At 34.1% G+C, this 15,631-nt stretch overlaps 1 protein-coding gene across 1 annotated transcript; it reads left to right on the top strand.

Moving 5' to 3' along the window:
• Positions 1–10,777: 10,777 nt before the first annotated feature.
• LOC113329652 (S-norcoclaurine synthase 2-like) lies at positions 10,778–11,417 on the top strand. The gene is made up of 2 exons (XM_026576504.1): positions 10,778–10,982; positions 11,077–11,417. The coding sequence occupies exons 1-2, from the start codon at positions 10,778–10,780 to the stop codon at positions 11,415–11,417; spliced, it is 546 nt and encodes a 181-aa protein (XP_026432289.1).
• The last annotated feature ends 4,214 nt before the right edge of the window (positions 11,418–15,631 follow it).

The following is a 15,631-nucleotide window of genomic DNA, read 5'->3' on the forward strand; positions in this document are numbered from 1 at the left end:
ACATAATATTAATTGTACCTAAGATAATGAATTTAAATTGATTTCCCACTGATTTAATGTCATTAATTTGGGAGTTATTCCTCCCATATAAAGAAGGGAATTGTCCATTTATTTGGGAGTTACTTTTATTCCTCCCATTAACTCCTCCCATTAACTTAATTCTTAATTTAATCCTTTTTATATTCAAATTCCTTTTCAAAAGGTTCATCCTTTGCACAACTTTATTCCCAAGGTATGATTCACCATTGTTTTGGTTGATTAAGATAATTGTTGTTAGCTTTTCTCTTTAATTTTTTGTTTAACGTCAATGAATTCATTATGTCATTTATGCACTCAAAAGATACTAATCAAATATTGTATTTGATCAGTGTAGTTTGTCTTTGATTCTTTTCATCAATATATTTTTTTTATCCCAGTTTTGTTTTTTCATTTGCAGTCAAAAGATATTGATCAAATATGATTGCTATCTATTCGCTTTCATTCTTATGTTAGTGTTTTTTAATACCATACCATTTAATTTCTATTTTATTTACAATTTTTTTTTCTCTGTGCAGGGAGTTGTCCAATTAAACTTTGACTTCTTCGGGTTAAAATCATAGGATTTACATGGAGTGAAAATAAATGACGAAGAAAATGACTGTTTCACTGTTATGTCCTTAACTTGGTTCGGTAAATAGCATTTCTTAACTGTTCATACTCTTAAATATTTATTATTAAATTTACTAATATTATGTTTATATATATATATATATATTAAATTTACTAATTGTTTAAAAAAATTATTTCACTTAACCACTTTTTAATGCCTCAAGAAAAAAATAAATAAATAAATATATATATATATATATATATATATATAATTTTCAAACAAAAAAATAAACTAAAAGTAAATAATTATTTAATATTTGTTTTCATTTTTGACAAGTTAAATGAAATTGTATCATAAAATGGTTTGAAAATAAAATATAATAATATTTAAAAAATAATATGTGAGAACTAAAAAATTGATTGTATATATATCTAAGGGTAATTTTTGTCATTTACAAAATAAAATGGGGACAAAAAAGATAAATCAAGCATTAAATTTAGGTGGGACCAAAGCTTATGCTTTTGTAGCTTTTAAAAGCTCCTCCTCCCAGCTTTTAAAAATTGAGGAATTTGGGAAGCGCTTTGGATAAAAAACACTTTGATTTTTTTTTTACCAAACACCAATTTCAAAAATTATGGACATATATAGGTTTTGAAAGTGCTTTTGAAAAAATAAAAGCATTACCAAACCTAGCCTTAGTTGGATCATTGTTGTTAGGTTTTCTCTTTAATTTTTTGTTTAACATCAATAGACTCATGGTGCCTCACTCAATTTTTATGTCATTTATGGACAGACATCTACAGTTTGAACACATAAAGAATGGTTGTGATTGCATTATTAAAATAGAATATGTTTTTTTACGATATCCAAGTTACATTTTGGATATATAAACAACGGTCATGATTAAGCCACGAAATTGGAAAAAATAGTGTTTTTATCTTTTAACCTGCCAAACAATAACTCGGACGAGCCATTGAAAAAAATGTAACGAATGTCTTAAACCCTAAAATTCTCATTTTCAGCAATCTGTTTCGCGGCTAGGTAAATCTGAAACAGATCCCAGTAAGATTTTGGGAGACTGGGATGAAAGTGGTTGTAATCGAGGGATTTTTTCATTCTCTCTAGGTTATATAAACCATATTTTAGGTTTGAGTCGCTTATCTGTTCTTTCAATAGCTCTTGCTTTTTTTCTTTCAGTAACTTGAAGATCCAAAGGTATGATTCCATGTTTAGGTTTTTCTTCTTTTGAGAATTTATTTTTGGTCATGTTTGATGAAATTACTAAATGAGTGTCCTTAAAGATTACTAATGTTTTTGCTAAATGACACTCATATTTATTCATTACCTTCATGTTTTTGTTATGGATGATTCAATGTGTTAATTGACTATGTAGTTAGATTCTTGGTAACCTTTTTTTTGGGAGGCCCTAATTCAATTTTCTTGCTGCAATTTTTATATATTTATTTTTATCATAATTTTGGTAGGTTTTCTGTTGGCTTGATTTTTTAATTGGTTTTGTATAATGTATTCATGGTTGATGTAGAACTGAAATTGCTATGGCGGATTTAAGACAAAGTTGGGGAAACATTAGCTGAGAAATTGTAGATGTTCCTGCAGGGAAACTTTTTAGCCTATCTTTTTATTTCATTCCAGTCTGTGTATCTTGTTAATCGTTAGGTTGAATTGATTGAGCAGAGAAAAAAGAAACTTCAATGAAAATTACAATGGGTATGTAACCCAAGAGATATTCATGTGAATACATAACCTTTATGTAATTGATTTTTTGTTGCGCGTTTTATTATTACATAGACTAACGAGTTTATTTAAAATTGTTGTTGAACTTGGTTGTGGCAATGGTTGGATTTCAATTGTTTTTGTTGTGAAACGCTCTCCAGATAGGATAACATTCTTTCTGGTATAATGGGGTCTCTAAGAACCTAAGCACCTGTCTTTCTCATGTTGGATTTACTTCAACATAGAAGTCACTAACAAGCTGGTTAGGACAAGATTAGGAAATTGATGTAACCCTAAGGGAATTATAAGTCATCTAGTTCTAAGAAAAGGTAAGACATGTAATAAGGTAATAGGACTAGGAAAAGGAATTCATAGTTCTATATATATATGATCACCAAAGTTGTGGTTGATCATATGAGCAAGATTAGAGCTTGTGTTTAGTTTTGAGAGAATTTCTAAACATCAATAAAGAGAGTTGTCTTTATATAAGCTAAGTTTCATCTTGCAGTTGCCATTAATTGGTATCAGAGCTTGTTTCTGAGCCATGGAAAACGAAACCACCATTGTGGGTGCAAAACAGTTCACGCCACCATCAATACAAGTTCCAATTCTTAACGCCACAAACTACACAGTATGGGCCATGAGAATGAAGGTACTGATGAAAATCTACAAAGTTTGGGAAACAATTGATCCTGGTACATTGGACCCAGACAAAAACAATGTTGCCATTGGATTACTCTTTCAAGCAATACCAGAATGTCTTGTTCTACAAGTTGGTGAACAGGAAACTTCAAAGAAAATTTGGGATGCAATAAAGGCACGTAATGTCGGAGCTGATCGAGTTAAAGAATCCCTTCTGCAAACCTTAATGTCTGAATTTGAAAGAGTGAAGATGAAAGATACTGATACTATTGATAGATTTGCAGGAAAGCTATCAGAGATAGCCTCAAAAGATGCGTCACTTGGACAATCCATTGATGAAGATAAACTGGTAAAGAAGTTTCTCAATAGTTTACCAAGATCCAAGTATATTCATATCATAGCCTCTCTCGAACAAGTCTTAGATTTAAAGAAGACTAGCTATGAAGATATAATTGGAAGATTGAAAGCATATGAAGAGAGAATCCTTGATGAAGAAAACAATGGAGAAACTCAAGGAAAAATCTTGTACACAAACTCTTACCAACAAAACTCTGCGACAAGAGGAAGAGGTCGTGGAAGAGGTGGTAGAGTAAACAGAGGCCGAGGAAGGGGAGGAAGGTTTAACTCACAAGATAGAACAACAAGTCAGAATGATCAAAACCAAAGGAAAGAAAAGAAGGATAGATCAAACATTATTTGTTACAGATGTGATAAACCAGGGCACTTCTCCTCTGTATGCCCTAAAAGAATACAAAAGATGGAAGAAGCAAACAAGAATGAAACAAGGGAAGCAGATACAGCTCTTTTCATGCACGAAGTTGTATTCTTAAACGAAGGGAAACTAATACCAAAGAACTACGAATCAAAGGATGGAGAAGAAGGAATCTGGTATTTAGATAATGGAGCCAGCAATCACATGACTAGTAAGAGACACTACTTTTCTGAACTCAATGAGAAAATCAAAGGACAAGTGAAGTTTGGGGATGGATCTTCTGTAGAAATTAAAGGGAATGGATCAATTCTATTTCAGAGCAAGACCGGAGAACAGAAGCTTGTCACAAACATCTACTTCATCCCAAACTTACAAAGCAACATTCTAAGTTTAGGACAAGCTACAGAAGTTGGATGTGATGTTAGAATGCGACAAGATTATCTAACAGTTCATGACCCAAGTGGAAGACTTTTAGTTAGAGTCTCACGCTCACAGAATAGACTCTACAAGATAAGTCTCATGATTGGAAGGTCATTGTGTCTGAATATGAGACTTGAAGATCAGACATGGAAGTGGCACGCAAGGTTAGGACACATAAGCTTCAGAACCTTAAAAACTATGTCTCGGAACAAGATGGTTCGAGGGATACCACAGATAAACGATGAATCAAGGATATGTGAATCATGTTTAGTTGGGAAACAAACGCGTCAAGGTTTTCCAAAAGAAACAACATTCAGAGCCTCAAAGCCATTAGAGCTTCTTCATGCTGATTTATGTGGTCCTATTACACCATATACACCACAACAAAACGGAGTGGTGGAGAGGACAAACATGACTCTAATGGAGATGACAAGAAGTTCGTTAAAGGCTATGCAGGTACCTAATTATCTATGGGGAGAAGCTGTACGACACTCCACATACCTGATAAACAGGATACCTACGAAAGCTCTGAAAGACATGACTGCATATGAAAGTTTGCGAAAGAGAAAACCAAACATAGATCATTTAAGAGTGTTAGGTTGCAAAGCATACGCAAAAGTTGATTCTGCAACTTTTAAGAAACTGGATGATCGATCTCAGACTCTTGTGCATCTAGCAATTGAGCCTGGATCCAAAGCTTACAGATTATTCAATCCAACAACGAAAAGAGTAATAGTGAGTCGAGATGTAGTATTCGATGAAAAAGAAAACTGTAACTGGAAAGAAACTAATGATGGACCAAGTAGGGATCCAGGAATGTTTCACATGAGATGGGGTCAAGTAATTGATGAAGGCGAAGGACCCATAATCATCAATACCAATGGAAACAATGATGTTAATCAAGAAGAAGAAGAGAATAATGAAAACACTGAGAATAACGAAGAAGTAGAAGAAGAAGAAGAAGAAGAAGAGATCGATGAAATAACTCAACCCATTCCACTTCGAAAATCAACAAGATAGATACAAAAGCCACAGTATCTGGAGGATTATGTTCTTCAAGCTGCAGAAGAATGTGAGATTATGCTACTTTCTGTTAATGGTGAACCAAGGAATTTTCAGGAAGCAAAGGTCTCGACTAAATGGACACAAGCATGCAGAGAAGAAATTATTTCAATCAACAGAAACAAGACTTGGTTTCTAGTTGATAAGCCAGGTGGGGTAAAAGTGATTGGTCTTAAGTGGATCTTCAAAATAAAACCAAATGCTGATGGTACTGTCAATAAATACAAAGCAAGGCTTGTAGCTAAATGATATGTACAAGAATCAGGCATAGATTTTGATGAATTTTTTGCACCAGTTGCTAGAATTGAAACAATACGCTTATTAATTGCAGAGGCAGCATCAAACTCATGGGAAATTCACCACTTAGACGTTAAGACAGCATTCTTACATGGTGAATTACGAGAAGATGTGTATGTTGAACAACCAGAAGGTTTTGAAGTAAAAGGACAAGAGCATAAGGTTTATAAGTTATCAAAATCTCTATATGGTCTAAGACAAGATCCTCGAGCCTGGAATACAAAGTTAGATCAAATCTTAAGAGAAATCAGATTTGTTAAGTGCTCTAAAGAAACATCAGTATACAAAAGAGAAGAAAAGGGAACGCTTCTTGTGATTGCAGTCTATGTAGATGATCTATTTTTGACTGGAAACTCCCTTAAGGTGATCAATGAGTTCAAGAGAGAAATGTCATCAAAGTTTGAGATGTCAGACCTCGGAAAACTCACTTATTACCTTGGCATAGAAGTCCATCAAGGAGTAGATGGGATTCAGATTAAACAAGAAGCTTATGCAAGGAGAATTCTGAAAGAAGGAGGACTTGAAACTTGTAATCCAACTAAGATACCAATGGAGTTTGGACTTAAAGTTTCAAAGTCACAAGAAGAAGCAGAGATTGATTCAACGAGTTATAGAAGAAATGTTGGATGCCTAAGATACTTATTACACACAAGACCAGATTTGGCTTTCTCTGTGGGAGTAGCAAGCAATTATATGCAGAGTCCACGCAAGTCTCATGGTGATGTAATAAAGCAGATATTGAGATATCTAAGAGGAACAATCAGCTGTGGATTGAAGTATGGTCGAGGAGGATCAAAAGGAATTGTTGGGTATAGTGACAGCAGTCATAATATTGACCAAGATGATGGAAAAGGTACAACTGGTCATATATTTTATCTAGGTGAAGCACCTATTACATGGTGTTCACAGAAGCAAGACACTGTAGCCCTCTCATCCTGTGAAGTTGAGTTTATGGCTGCAACAGAAGCAGCCAAACAATCAATATGGCTTCAAGAACTGTTGGGTGAAATCAAAGGAAAAGAACCTGGAAAAATTCTCATCAAGATTGATAATAAGTCTGCAATTGCACTCACTAAAAATCCAGTGTTTCATGGGAAGACGAAACACATTCACAAAAGTTATCATTTCATACGAGAATGCATTGAGAAGGAGGTCATTAACGTATAACACATACCAGGAACTGAGCAGAAAGCAGACATATTGACAAAGGCATTAGCTCGGATCAAGTTTGAAGAAATGAGACAACTGATTGGAGTACAAGATATGTCACGGGTAAGGTTGAAGCTTAACGGGGAGAATGTTGGATTAACTTCAACATAGAAGTCACTAACAAGCTGGTTAGGAAAAGATTAGGAAATTGATGTAATCCTAAGGGAATTAGAAGTCATCTAGTTCTAAGAAAAGGTAAGACATGTAATAAGGTAATAGGACTAGGAAAAGGAATTCATAGTTCTATATATATATGATCACCAAAGTTGTGGTTGATCATATGAGCAAGATTAGAGCTTGTTTTTAGTTTTGAGATATTTTCTAAACATCAATAAAGAGAGTTGTCTTTATATAAGCTAAGTTTCATCTTGCAGTTGCCATTATCTCATTCTTATTTCAGTACACTCAAGGATAGGGTTTGCCTTGAATTTTTTTTCTTCTCCATTTTGGATCTGATCTTTCTTTTTTTACTTACAGGGTTTCATTATCATCGTCGATAAGTTTAAGTAGAAGTGCAGAAGGTTACCAATCCAGGGGTGTTTTTTCACAATAGAAATGGTGAATCAAGGAGGAGGCAATATATTTCTGTTGTCTTCAATTTCTTCTCAAAATGCCGGAGGTAATGTCCTAGCTTTCCGTATTAATTATTAGTAAAATTTGAAGGTTAAGATGATGGAATTGATGAGATGGTCAGATTATTTTATTGGTATGAGGTTTTTCATTCAAGTATTGAATCGCAGATGTGCGAAAATATCTTGAAGACTTGAATTTCAATTTTAAAAGACACTTCTATGCTCACGATTGTTTCTTTACATTCTATATGAGTTTAAATTTGTTTCATACATTTGATCTTCAAATTCAGTCATCTGGAATGCAGTTGACTGCTTATTTTTTTTTGCAATTAATGCCTATCATTATCAGATTCACCACGTTTTTTAAATTATATATAGGTTTGACGTTTTCTATGCTTTATATTCATTTTTTAGCACAATTTGCTGTGAATTTATGTCATACAATCATCTGATCATTGAGAAAGGGAAAACCTCTCTTTTACATGTGCATTTTACGCTTGCAACAAATAAAAGCTCGTGCTTCTCTAGGATTTTCATTTTAGGGAGGTACTAACCCTCCCTAGCGAACTCATGTAATTTTACAGGATAGTTATATATAATAGTTTCTCTAGATGGGATCGGAAAATCCCCTGTAATAACTGAACTAAGAGCTGGAAATGAAAACAACATTCATATATTTGTTTCATTATGGATCTTCGCCTGCATTAAACTGATTTGCCAATTTAAAAAATTGCATTATAACTGTAGGTCTTGTGCTTTTCTTGGTTGTTATGCCTACACCTGCTTTTTCTTAAAAGAAAATCACGGATATTGTGCAGCTTTTGCTCTAACCCTCGCAGTGAACAAGAATCCCTTACACACCCCTCGATAATCATTAGTGGCTCTTAACTTAGATTTGTTGGTGTGTTTCTTAGGTGTGTCTCCTGGGTGTGTTTATGCAAGCTTTGTGTTTATAAGACTGTGTGTGAAATCCTTGTTTCAGGAAAGAAAGATCCAAGTGCATCATTGCTTACTTAACTTTCGTGTTGTAATACCCATATTTATCTTTTCTGTTGCGTATAAATATATTTTTCGCCTGTTCAGTTTCGCGCACGCTGTCCTATTGGTTTCCTATCTTTTAAACCTAAGGTGTAAGACGAATGTTATTTCATTTAATATCATGCTACGTCTTTTAAAAAAATCATGCTAGATGTCGTGCAACCCCATTCATTTTTATATTATGATGGGAAAAAGTCTGCAATGACGTTTTCTCCATCCAAAAAATTCAAGTTTTGTGTGTCAGGTCTATAGCCAGAATTGAATTATTGTTGCTGCAACACAAATAGGTTTACCCCCGGCTTTAGATGGCGTCTTTGGGAGAATATTGGACCTTGGATGGCACCTTTGGGAAAAATACTGAACTAGGTTCTATGTAGTCTGCAAATGAGTGTGGTCCATGCAGCCTAAAAATTATTTTTTGTGACAACAATCGATTTAAAGCGCAAATTTAATTGCCCAGGACTACTACTGTGGTGCTCGGTTATAATCAGCAACCTCTGCTACTTAAAATGTAGTTTTCCAAAATGGATAACCTTGAGGTTTCCTTTCGGAATGGAAATTCAAGTGTGAGTTGTCATTAAGTTTATGGTGCGTCTCTTTGATTATCCAATCAGTAAAAAGCAGGTGAGCTCCTTTGGATAAGCTTACAATCCAATTAAGTGAATGTTGTGTTTCTTCCATTGTCCGATCAAATTAACATCCCGGTAATAGCGTGTTCGTTTGGGGGAATTGACATCCCAGTAATCCGATTACAAGGTAATCTGCCCAATTCTCCTAACCGAACATAACGTGAAATCCAAAAATCCAATTCCTAGAGAATTCGATTCTCCTAAATTAGATGTTTTCGATTACGCTTTTTGGACGATGCAATGGATTTCAATTCCAGGGAAAGAGGGTGAAAATACATCATTACCCATAAAAAAACTAACTTCAAAAATCAACTTTATCTCCTCAATGTTCTATTCCGAGAGAAAAAAGGACACAGGTGGATCGTAAAAATTTCATCATCGAATTCTACAGGATTCTGGGATCGGATTTTGATTTTTCACTCTCTTCTATCAAAACGCAAGATCTGGATTTGATTTTTTTCTGATTTTAATTTAAATCAATATAAAAATCAAGGGTGTTAGGGTATTTTGTAAGGACATCTACTCGATTCCTGATTCTTTGGTCATAAAACTTGACCCAAATAATAAATTTCTGATAAGGGAATTCAATCCCGACAATTCAATTCTCATAATCAGATTACCTCATAATCGGATTATTAGAAATTCAATAATCTGAACCGAACACGCTGTAAATATTTGTGAATGTGAGTACATGTATAGACTATTCATGAATTTATACATATATTAGATTATGAAACAAAAGAATATCTTCTCATAACATACATCGTTTAAAATATAATATTACTCAATACCTAAAACCGGTCATCAAGTAGTTACGGTTAGAGAGGTTAAGTTTATGAGTGCCGTCAACATTAAAAGTTCAGTGGGTCTTTTTGTGTATATATATTTTTTTCGAAGCATTCAATGTGTCTTTATGAAACATCCATGTGGAGATAAAGGACCAAATATATGCCGAGATGAAGTGCCAAATGTATGTTGAATATGTGTTACAAGATTCCAAAAAATTCACTTCATAGTCTATATTTTAAAGGACAATGTTTTTTTTTTTATTTGGAGGGAGATGTAGAATTTGGATACATAAAGAACAATATATTTAAATGATGACTGAACTGCATTTTTAATTTGGAATGCAGTCGACAAGTTAATCTTATCAAACTAGGAATTTTTACGAGTTTCCGTTTGGGACTTAAGGTTTTCAAGTTTGTTGGTATTATTTGCAACAACTGTGAATGGGTGGTTATATCAATTACCACAAATGAAACTGGCCAGTGTACACGATTACATTGGATATTTTAACCACCAAAAAAATTACTCTACGTTGTATATATATATATATATCAATATGCATAAATATATGGACATTCTAATCACCATTTAACAAGAAACCTCTCTCGCTGATGTTAATAATATCAATCAAAGCTTCGAATTCTGCTTAAGAAAGATTATCATTCCCCCAAATTTCACACGCTCAGTTCATGGTATTCTCCCAAGAAAAAATAATAATAATCAACAGCAAAACAACCCATTACCCCGTGCCGTTACGCCACGGGTCATATCCTAGTATACGTATACAAGAAAAATCACTTCTCGTGTAAATCGTGCAAATAGAAATACTATCCGGTGCATTAAAATGTCAACGACTCCAAAAGAAAACAGCTCATTATATTCGAGAATAATACCAACAGGAAAAATTCAAGGAGATAAGAAATCCTGCTTCTTACACAATAAATAGGACATAAACAGCATCAAATGATATTCAAGTTCCAATGCAGAAACAATTTTCATACACTACCAGCTTAGAGAGATATCACCAAGAAACTAGCAGCGATATGATGAAACCAGCAATCTTTGTGGTGTTTCTAGTATGCTTTTGATGGGGAAAGAAGCAGATTCAATGAGGTATGAACTTAATAACGAGATAGATGTTCCACTATCAGCCAGTTCTATATGGCAAGTTTACGCTTGTAAAGAACTCCCTAAGCTCGTCGTCAAATTACTTCCCGACGTTTTTGATCGGATCGATTATATAGAAGGAAATGGAGGTGTCGGTACCGTAGTTCGCATTGTTTTTCCTCCTGGTATGTTTTTCCCTCCTTCCTTCCCTTCATGATAATATATATATATGTGAGTCTGTAGTTCTGTATCTAATTACTCAAAGTTGAATGTTCTCAGAGTCAGTGCCGCGGTCATACAAAGAGATGTTCAGGAAGATAGATCATGTTCATCGTGTGAAGGAGGTGGAGCAAATTTCAGGAGGTTACCTAGCCCTGGGTGTGACATCTTACGTGGATAAGTTCAAAATTATACGTAGGGGTCCTAATTCATGTACCATCAGATCCACAACAGAATATGAAGTCCCGGATCATCTTGCTGATGAAATCACCAAACTGAATATCACTATTGAGGGTCTTGTTCCGATGGCTAAAGCCATTGTTGAATATGTGAAGGAATACGGTGATTATGGTCAATGCCTAGGGGAAAACGGTTTAGCTCATATAGCTTTGCCTGTTTAATGTTGAAGCCAATTGACGATTCACCGCATTATGTTTGCCTTCTTTGCTCCGGCGGTTTGTATTTGCTTTGCTATGTTTTTCTTTTTCTTTTTTTCTTTGTGCGGCGGATTACTATGTTTCCTCGTCTCCTGCACCACTACTATTCAGAGGTTGAACCGTTGAAGCAGAGTATGATGTAAATTGAAACAAAAAATTCTTGCTGGCTGAGGAATTAATTAAGTGTTTGTAACACTTCTATCTATATCACACACACAAGCATTTGTTACACAAAATTGGTTAAAAAAACCAAAATAAAAAATTTATGGGTGAAAAAAACATCTAGATTTTGATACTGTTTAAATGGACGAAAATGTTAAAATAGCCAAAATGTAAACAGTTTCATCCTATCCATTTTCAAATACTTTTTCTTATTTTTAATTTATATCAGGATGCATCCAGTTTCATCCTCGTTATTTTTAAGTTTAAGCCAGGATGAATCCAGTTTCATCCTTACTATTTTTTTTGTCTATTTCACCCATAATAATTTTTACTCGTCCAGTACAACCATGTTTTAAAAATATTCGTACAAATGACCCATTTTCCGTATTTGTTACCAATCGTATGGTTGAGGTTTCTATCATGAAAAAAAAAGAAGCACTTCTATCTATGCTATGCTATGCCAAGATTTTTAGTGTCCTTAATTTTGAGAAAAAATATCTTTTTGTTTATTCTCTGAATTTTAATCATACATTCATTAATATTATCACTTTTTTTTTTGGTAAAATTAATATTATCACGAAATGCTGAAAGTTTCACTTTCAAGGTTGCATTATCAAAATTAGAAAAATCAATCTTTTTCCTTCCAATAGTCAAAGATTGCATTAGACAAAAACGGTAGTTCTTTATGGATTGCCACAATGAACTGTATGGAAAACCGTACATACCCACAAATGGTAGTCTTCGCCTCTAAAGAAAATTGGGGTCTTATTTTGAGTATAGTTGCCAGTGTGCAATTTTCGTTTAGTCTATTTACACGGTCTATCAAGAATTTCTTTGAGAAAATGACAAAAATAATAACGCTAACTTGCTCTGAAAAGGATTGATAAGCTAAACCTGATATTCTTTAGGAAACAGCTTTAGCCTTATAGGTTGCCTCCAATAATATGAGAAAATTCAGATTTTGATAAGTTATTAGGCTCACACCAAACGTGGTTCGGGGGTACACTTTAGGGATCCAATGATCAGAATTCATTTATCTTACCATGTTTGGTAGCCCATGAAGTATTTGGCATTAGCCCTACATTAGGCACCCCGGCAGTTATGGTGAGCACGGACTAGATTGGCTACTTGTCTTGTCTCACCGGCATCTAATCTAATACAAGGTGGATTTCAAATTTGGCATCCAAATTTTATCCAACACCCAACATACTTTCATCAAATGGATACATGCATTGACAGTTTGAATACTCCAACGAATTTATTTTTATAATTAAAATTTTAAATAAAAATACAAAACTAACAACAATAAATTGAATAATCACAGATGGGAAAATAATTAATAAAAAATGACATAGAATCAAACCAAATTGAGGCTCCGTTAAGCCAATTTATTTTGCTAGTTGAACCCATGGTTGGGTTTTTTTCTTTTTCTCTCTTTCTTTTCGTAGTCGAAACAACATTAGTTTAAGCATTTTTTGTTATTTTTCACAGCCACTCCTAAATCTGTTCTTCGCACATGAACAGCATATTAAGATACATATGAGCCTTTTTCCATAACTGGACAGGTTGCGGTTCAGATAAAACAATAAAAATCTTACCAAACTGAAACTAATCGAATAGAAAAAAGATAAAAGGTAGCTCAAAAAGATTGAAAATTAAAAATAAAAAAGATCAAAAAATTGGCTTAATCAAAAATAGAGCCCATGCAGTTTTGTGATGTACTTAGATACAAGTTTGGGATTGCACTTTTCAAAGAGAGAGAGATATGCTCCAGCTGTGATAAGGAAATTGATATTTATGATAATCATGCCCTGTATTGTGCCCATAAGGTTGGTGTTAAATTTAGGAATGACTTAAGTATATGATGTTTTTGCAGATATGTGTTATCGTGCAAGCTTTGCCAGCTAGGAAAAAGATAGCTTTTGTTTTTTCTTCAATGATGGCATTGAGACCTGCTGATGTTTGCGGTCTACAATTAGGATAATAGTAAGGACAGGTGCTTGGATGTAACTGATGTCTCCTCTTTCACTGAGGGGTGGTGTCCGTACATTTTTTCCTGGACAAGCAATTAACAATGTTGTAACTTGGAAATGTAATAAATATTTGGAGTAGTGTACTGCTTAGGGGTTTGATGTCGGTGTTCTTGTTTTCACTACTTTGAGGTACTCGGTGGAGATACTATAGATTTTCTAAAAAGACTGTGAAACTACATGGCTAGTCATGATGTCAATGTCATAATAAGTGATTTCCTTTTTCACAAATTAAGGGTTATCATTTAAAAGGATTGGAGCACAACTTATTGTTCGGTTCCCCGCTCCTTAAAGGTTTGATGCGCTCCAGGAGGTCCAAGATCAAATCAAATTTTGTAATATTACATCATCAGATACCCGAACCTAATAACTTTGTAATATTACGCCATCAGACACTCGAACCTAAGACGTCCCGGAGCGCATCAACCTTTGAGGTACGTAAATGACCAATTTAGCTACCAGCCCTTTCCATTTTAAAATAAAAGTTTTAATTAAATAATCACAAGAACATCTTAACCATCACGGCAAATATAAAGATAACAAGTTTTTACTTCCAAGGCTGCTAACGAGGGATGCCAGATTTAGTGAGGATGTACCAAGACAAGGTAAAATCTGTTTTGTCCTGTATGAAAATCTGTTTTGTCTTATTATAGTTTTGGTACACCCCCACTTAATTTGGTATCCTTGTTAGCAATGTTTTTTACTTCTACCTCGTGAACCCAGATTCAAGGATGTCCCTTATTGAAGAATCCCACAAAAAAGCATTCTTAAAAAATGTCTTGTATTGGACTATTAAAGAAATACAGTATTGGGCCCAACTACAGACATTTCGTGCTTGGGCTTACTCACCACAGACCTATCATAGGGCTGAGCAGAAAAACCGTAACCGCGGTTTTCATCCGTATCCGTCCGTAAATTTGCGGGTAAAAACCAATCCGCAAGAGTTATGGACCGGACACGGGTGCATTTTCAAATCCGCACGCGGTGCGGTTACGGATGCGGTTGGGACTTGATAACCACGGATTACCCGCACCGTAGGACATTTAGGGAATTTATTAAAAGTATTAAGGATAATATGGGAAGTTGGGGTTTTATATATAAGGATCTTATATTTCTAAACCCTAATAGACTTTTATTTTCCTTCGAGTTCATCGTCTCATCGTCTCATCTTTTTTTCTTCGAGTTCATCGAGTTCATCGTCTCATCTTCGATTGCAGAGAAGTAATTTCTTCTTCATTGGTTGTAACATCTTTATCGATTTGCAGAGAAGTAAGTAACGATTAACTTTAGTTTTGATTGCAGAAAAATTAAACTTTTTGATTTTTTTTCCCCAAATCAATTGCATGTTTGTGATTGGTTTAAAGTAAAAGTTTCTCTTCTTTCTCTTTTATTTCTTTAAGTTTCTAGGTTAATAGCCAAGCTCTTTGTTCACTAATCACTATCGTTGGCGATAGTGATTTGATTTTATCGCAACCTCAAGCAAATACCACTTTCTGTTCATGTATTCAGTATTCTTTGACTCTTTCATAAAAGGTAATTACTTTTAGGTTTATTTTAATTTGGTGTAAAGTTTGATTTTTCATCTAAGATTATATGGAACTGAAAATTGAGAATTTGAGATTGATATTTGTTAGATAATTTGTATGATTTAGTGGTTTCCATTATCAATTAAATTTAGATAATTTTAATTTCAGTTCAGATTTTTGTTTTAGGAATTAGGGTTAACTTTCAATTATCAATTCAATTGGGAACAGGGGATTCATTCTCATTTAATTGTATTCATTTTTGAGTTCTTATTTTGTTTTGGGAAATAGGGTTAAGTAACTTTGAATTCAATTGGGTACAAGGAATTCTAATTGGTGTATATTTGTTTTGGGAATTAAGGTTAATTTGTATTCGTTTTCAATTTCTATTTCATTTTTTGATTTTCATTGGTTCAATCAACGGGTACCATTTTTTTGTGAATAAATCATATTTGGAAAAGGG

This window comes from Papaver somniferum, unplaced genomic scaffold (assembly GCF_003573695.1).
Source record: "Papaver somniferum cultivar HN1 unplaced genomic scaffold, ASM357369v1 unplaced-scaffold_117, whole genome shotgun sequence".
NCBI lineage: Eukaryota > Viridiplantae > Streptophyta > Magnoliopsida > Ranunculales > Papaveraceae > Papaver > Papaver somniferum.

Excerpts from the sequence above, each read along its gene's own strand:
- LOC113329652 (XM_026576504.1), top strand. The coding sequence starts at position 10,778 with ATGGGGAAAGAAGCAGATTCAATGAGGTATGAACTTAATAACGAGATA. Across the intron at positions 10,983-11,076 it reads TCGCATTGTTTTTCCTCCTG|AGTCAGTGCCGCGGTCATAC; the intron begins GTATGTTTTTCC and ends GAATGTTCTCAG.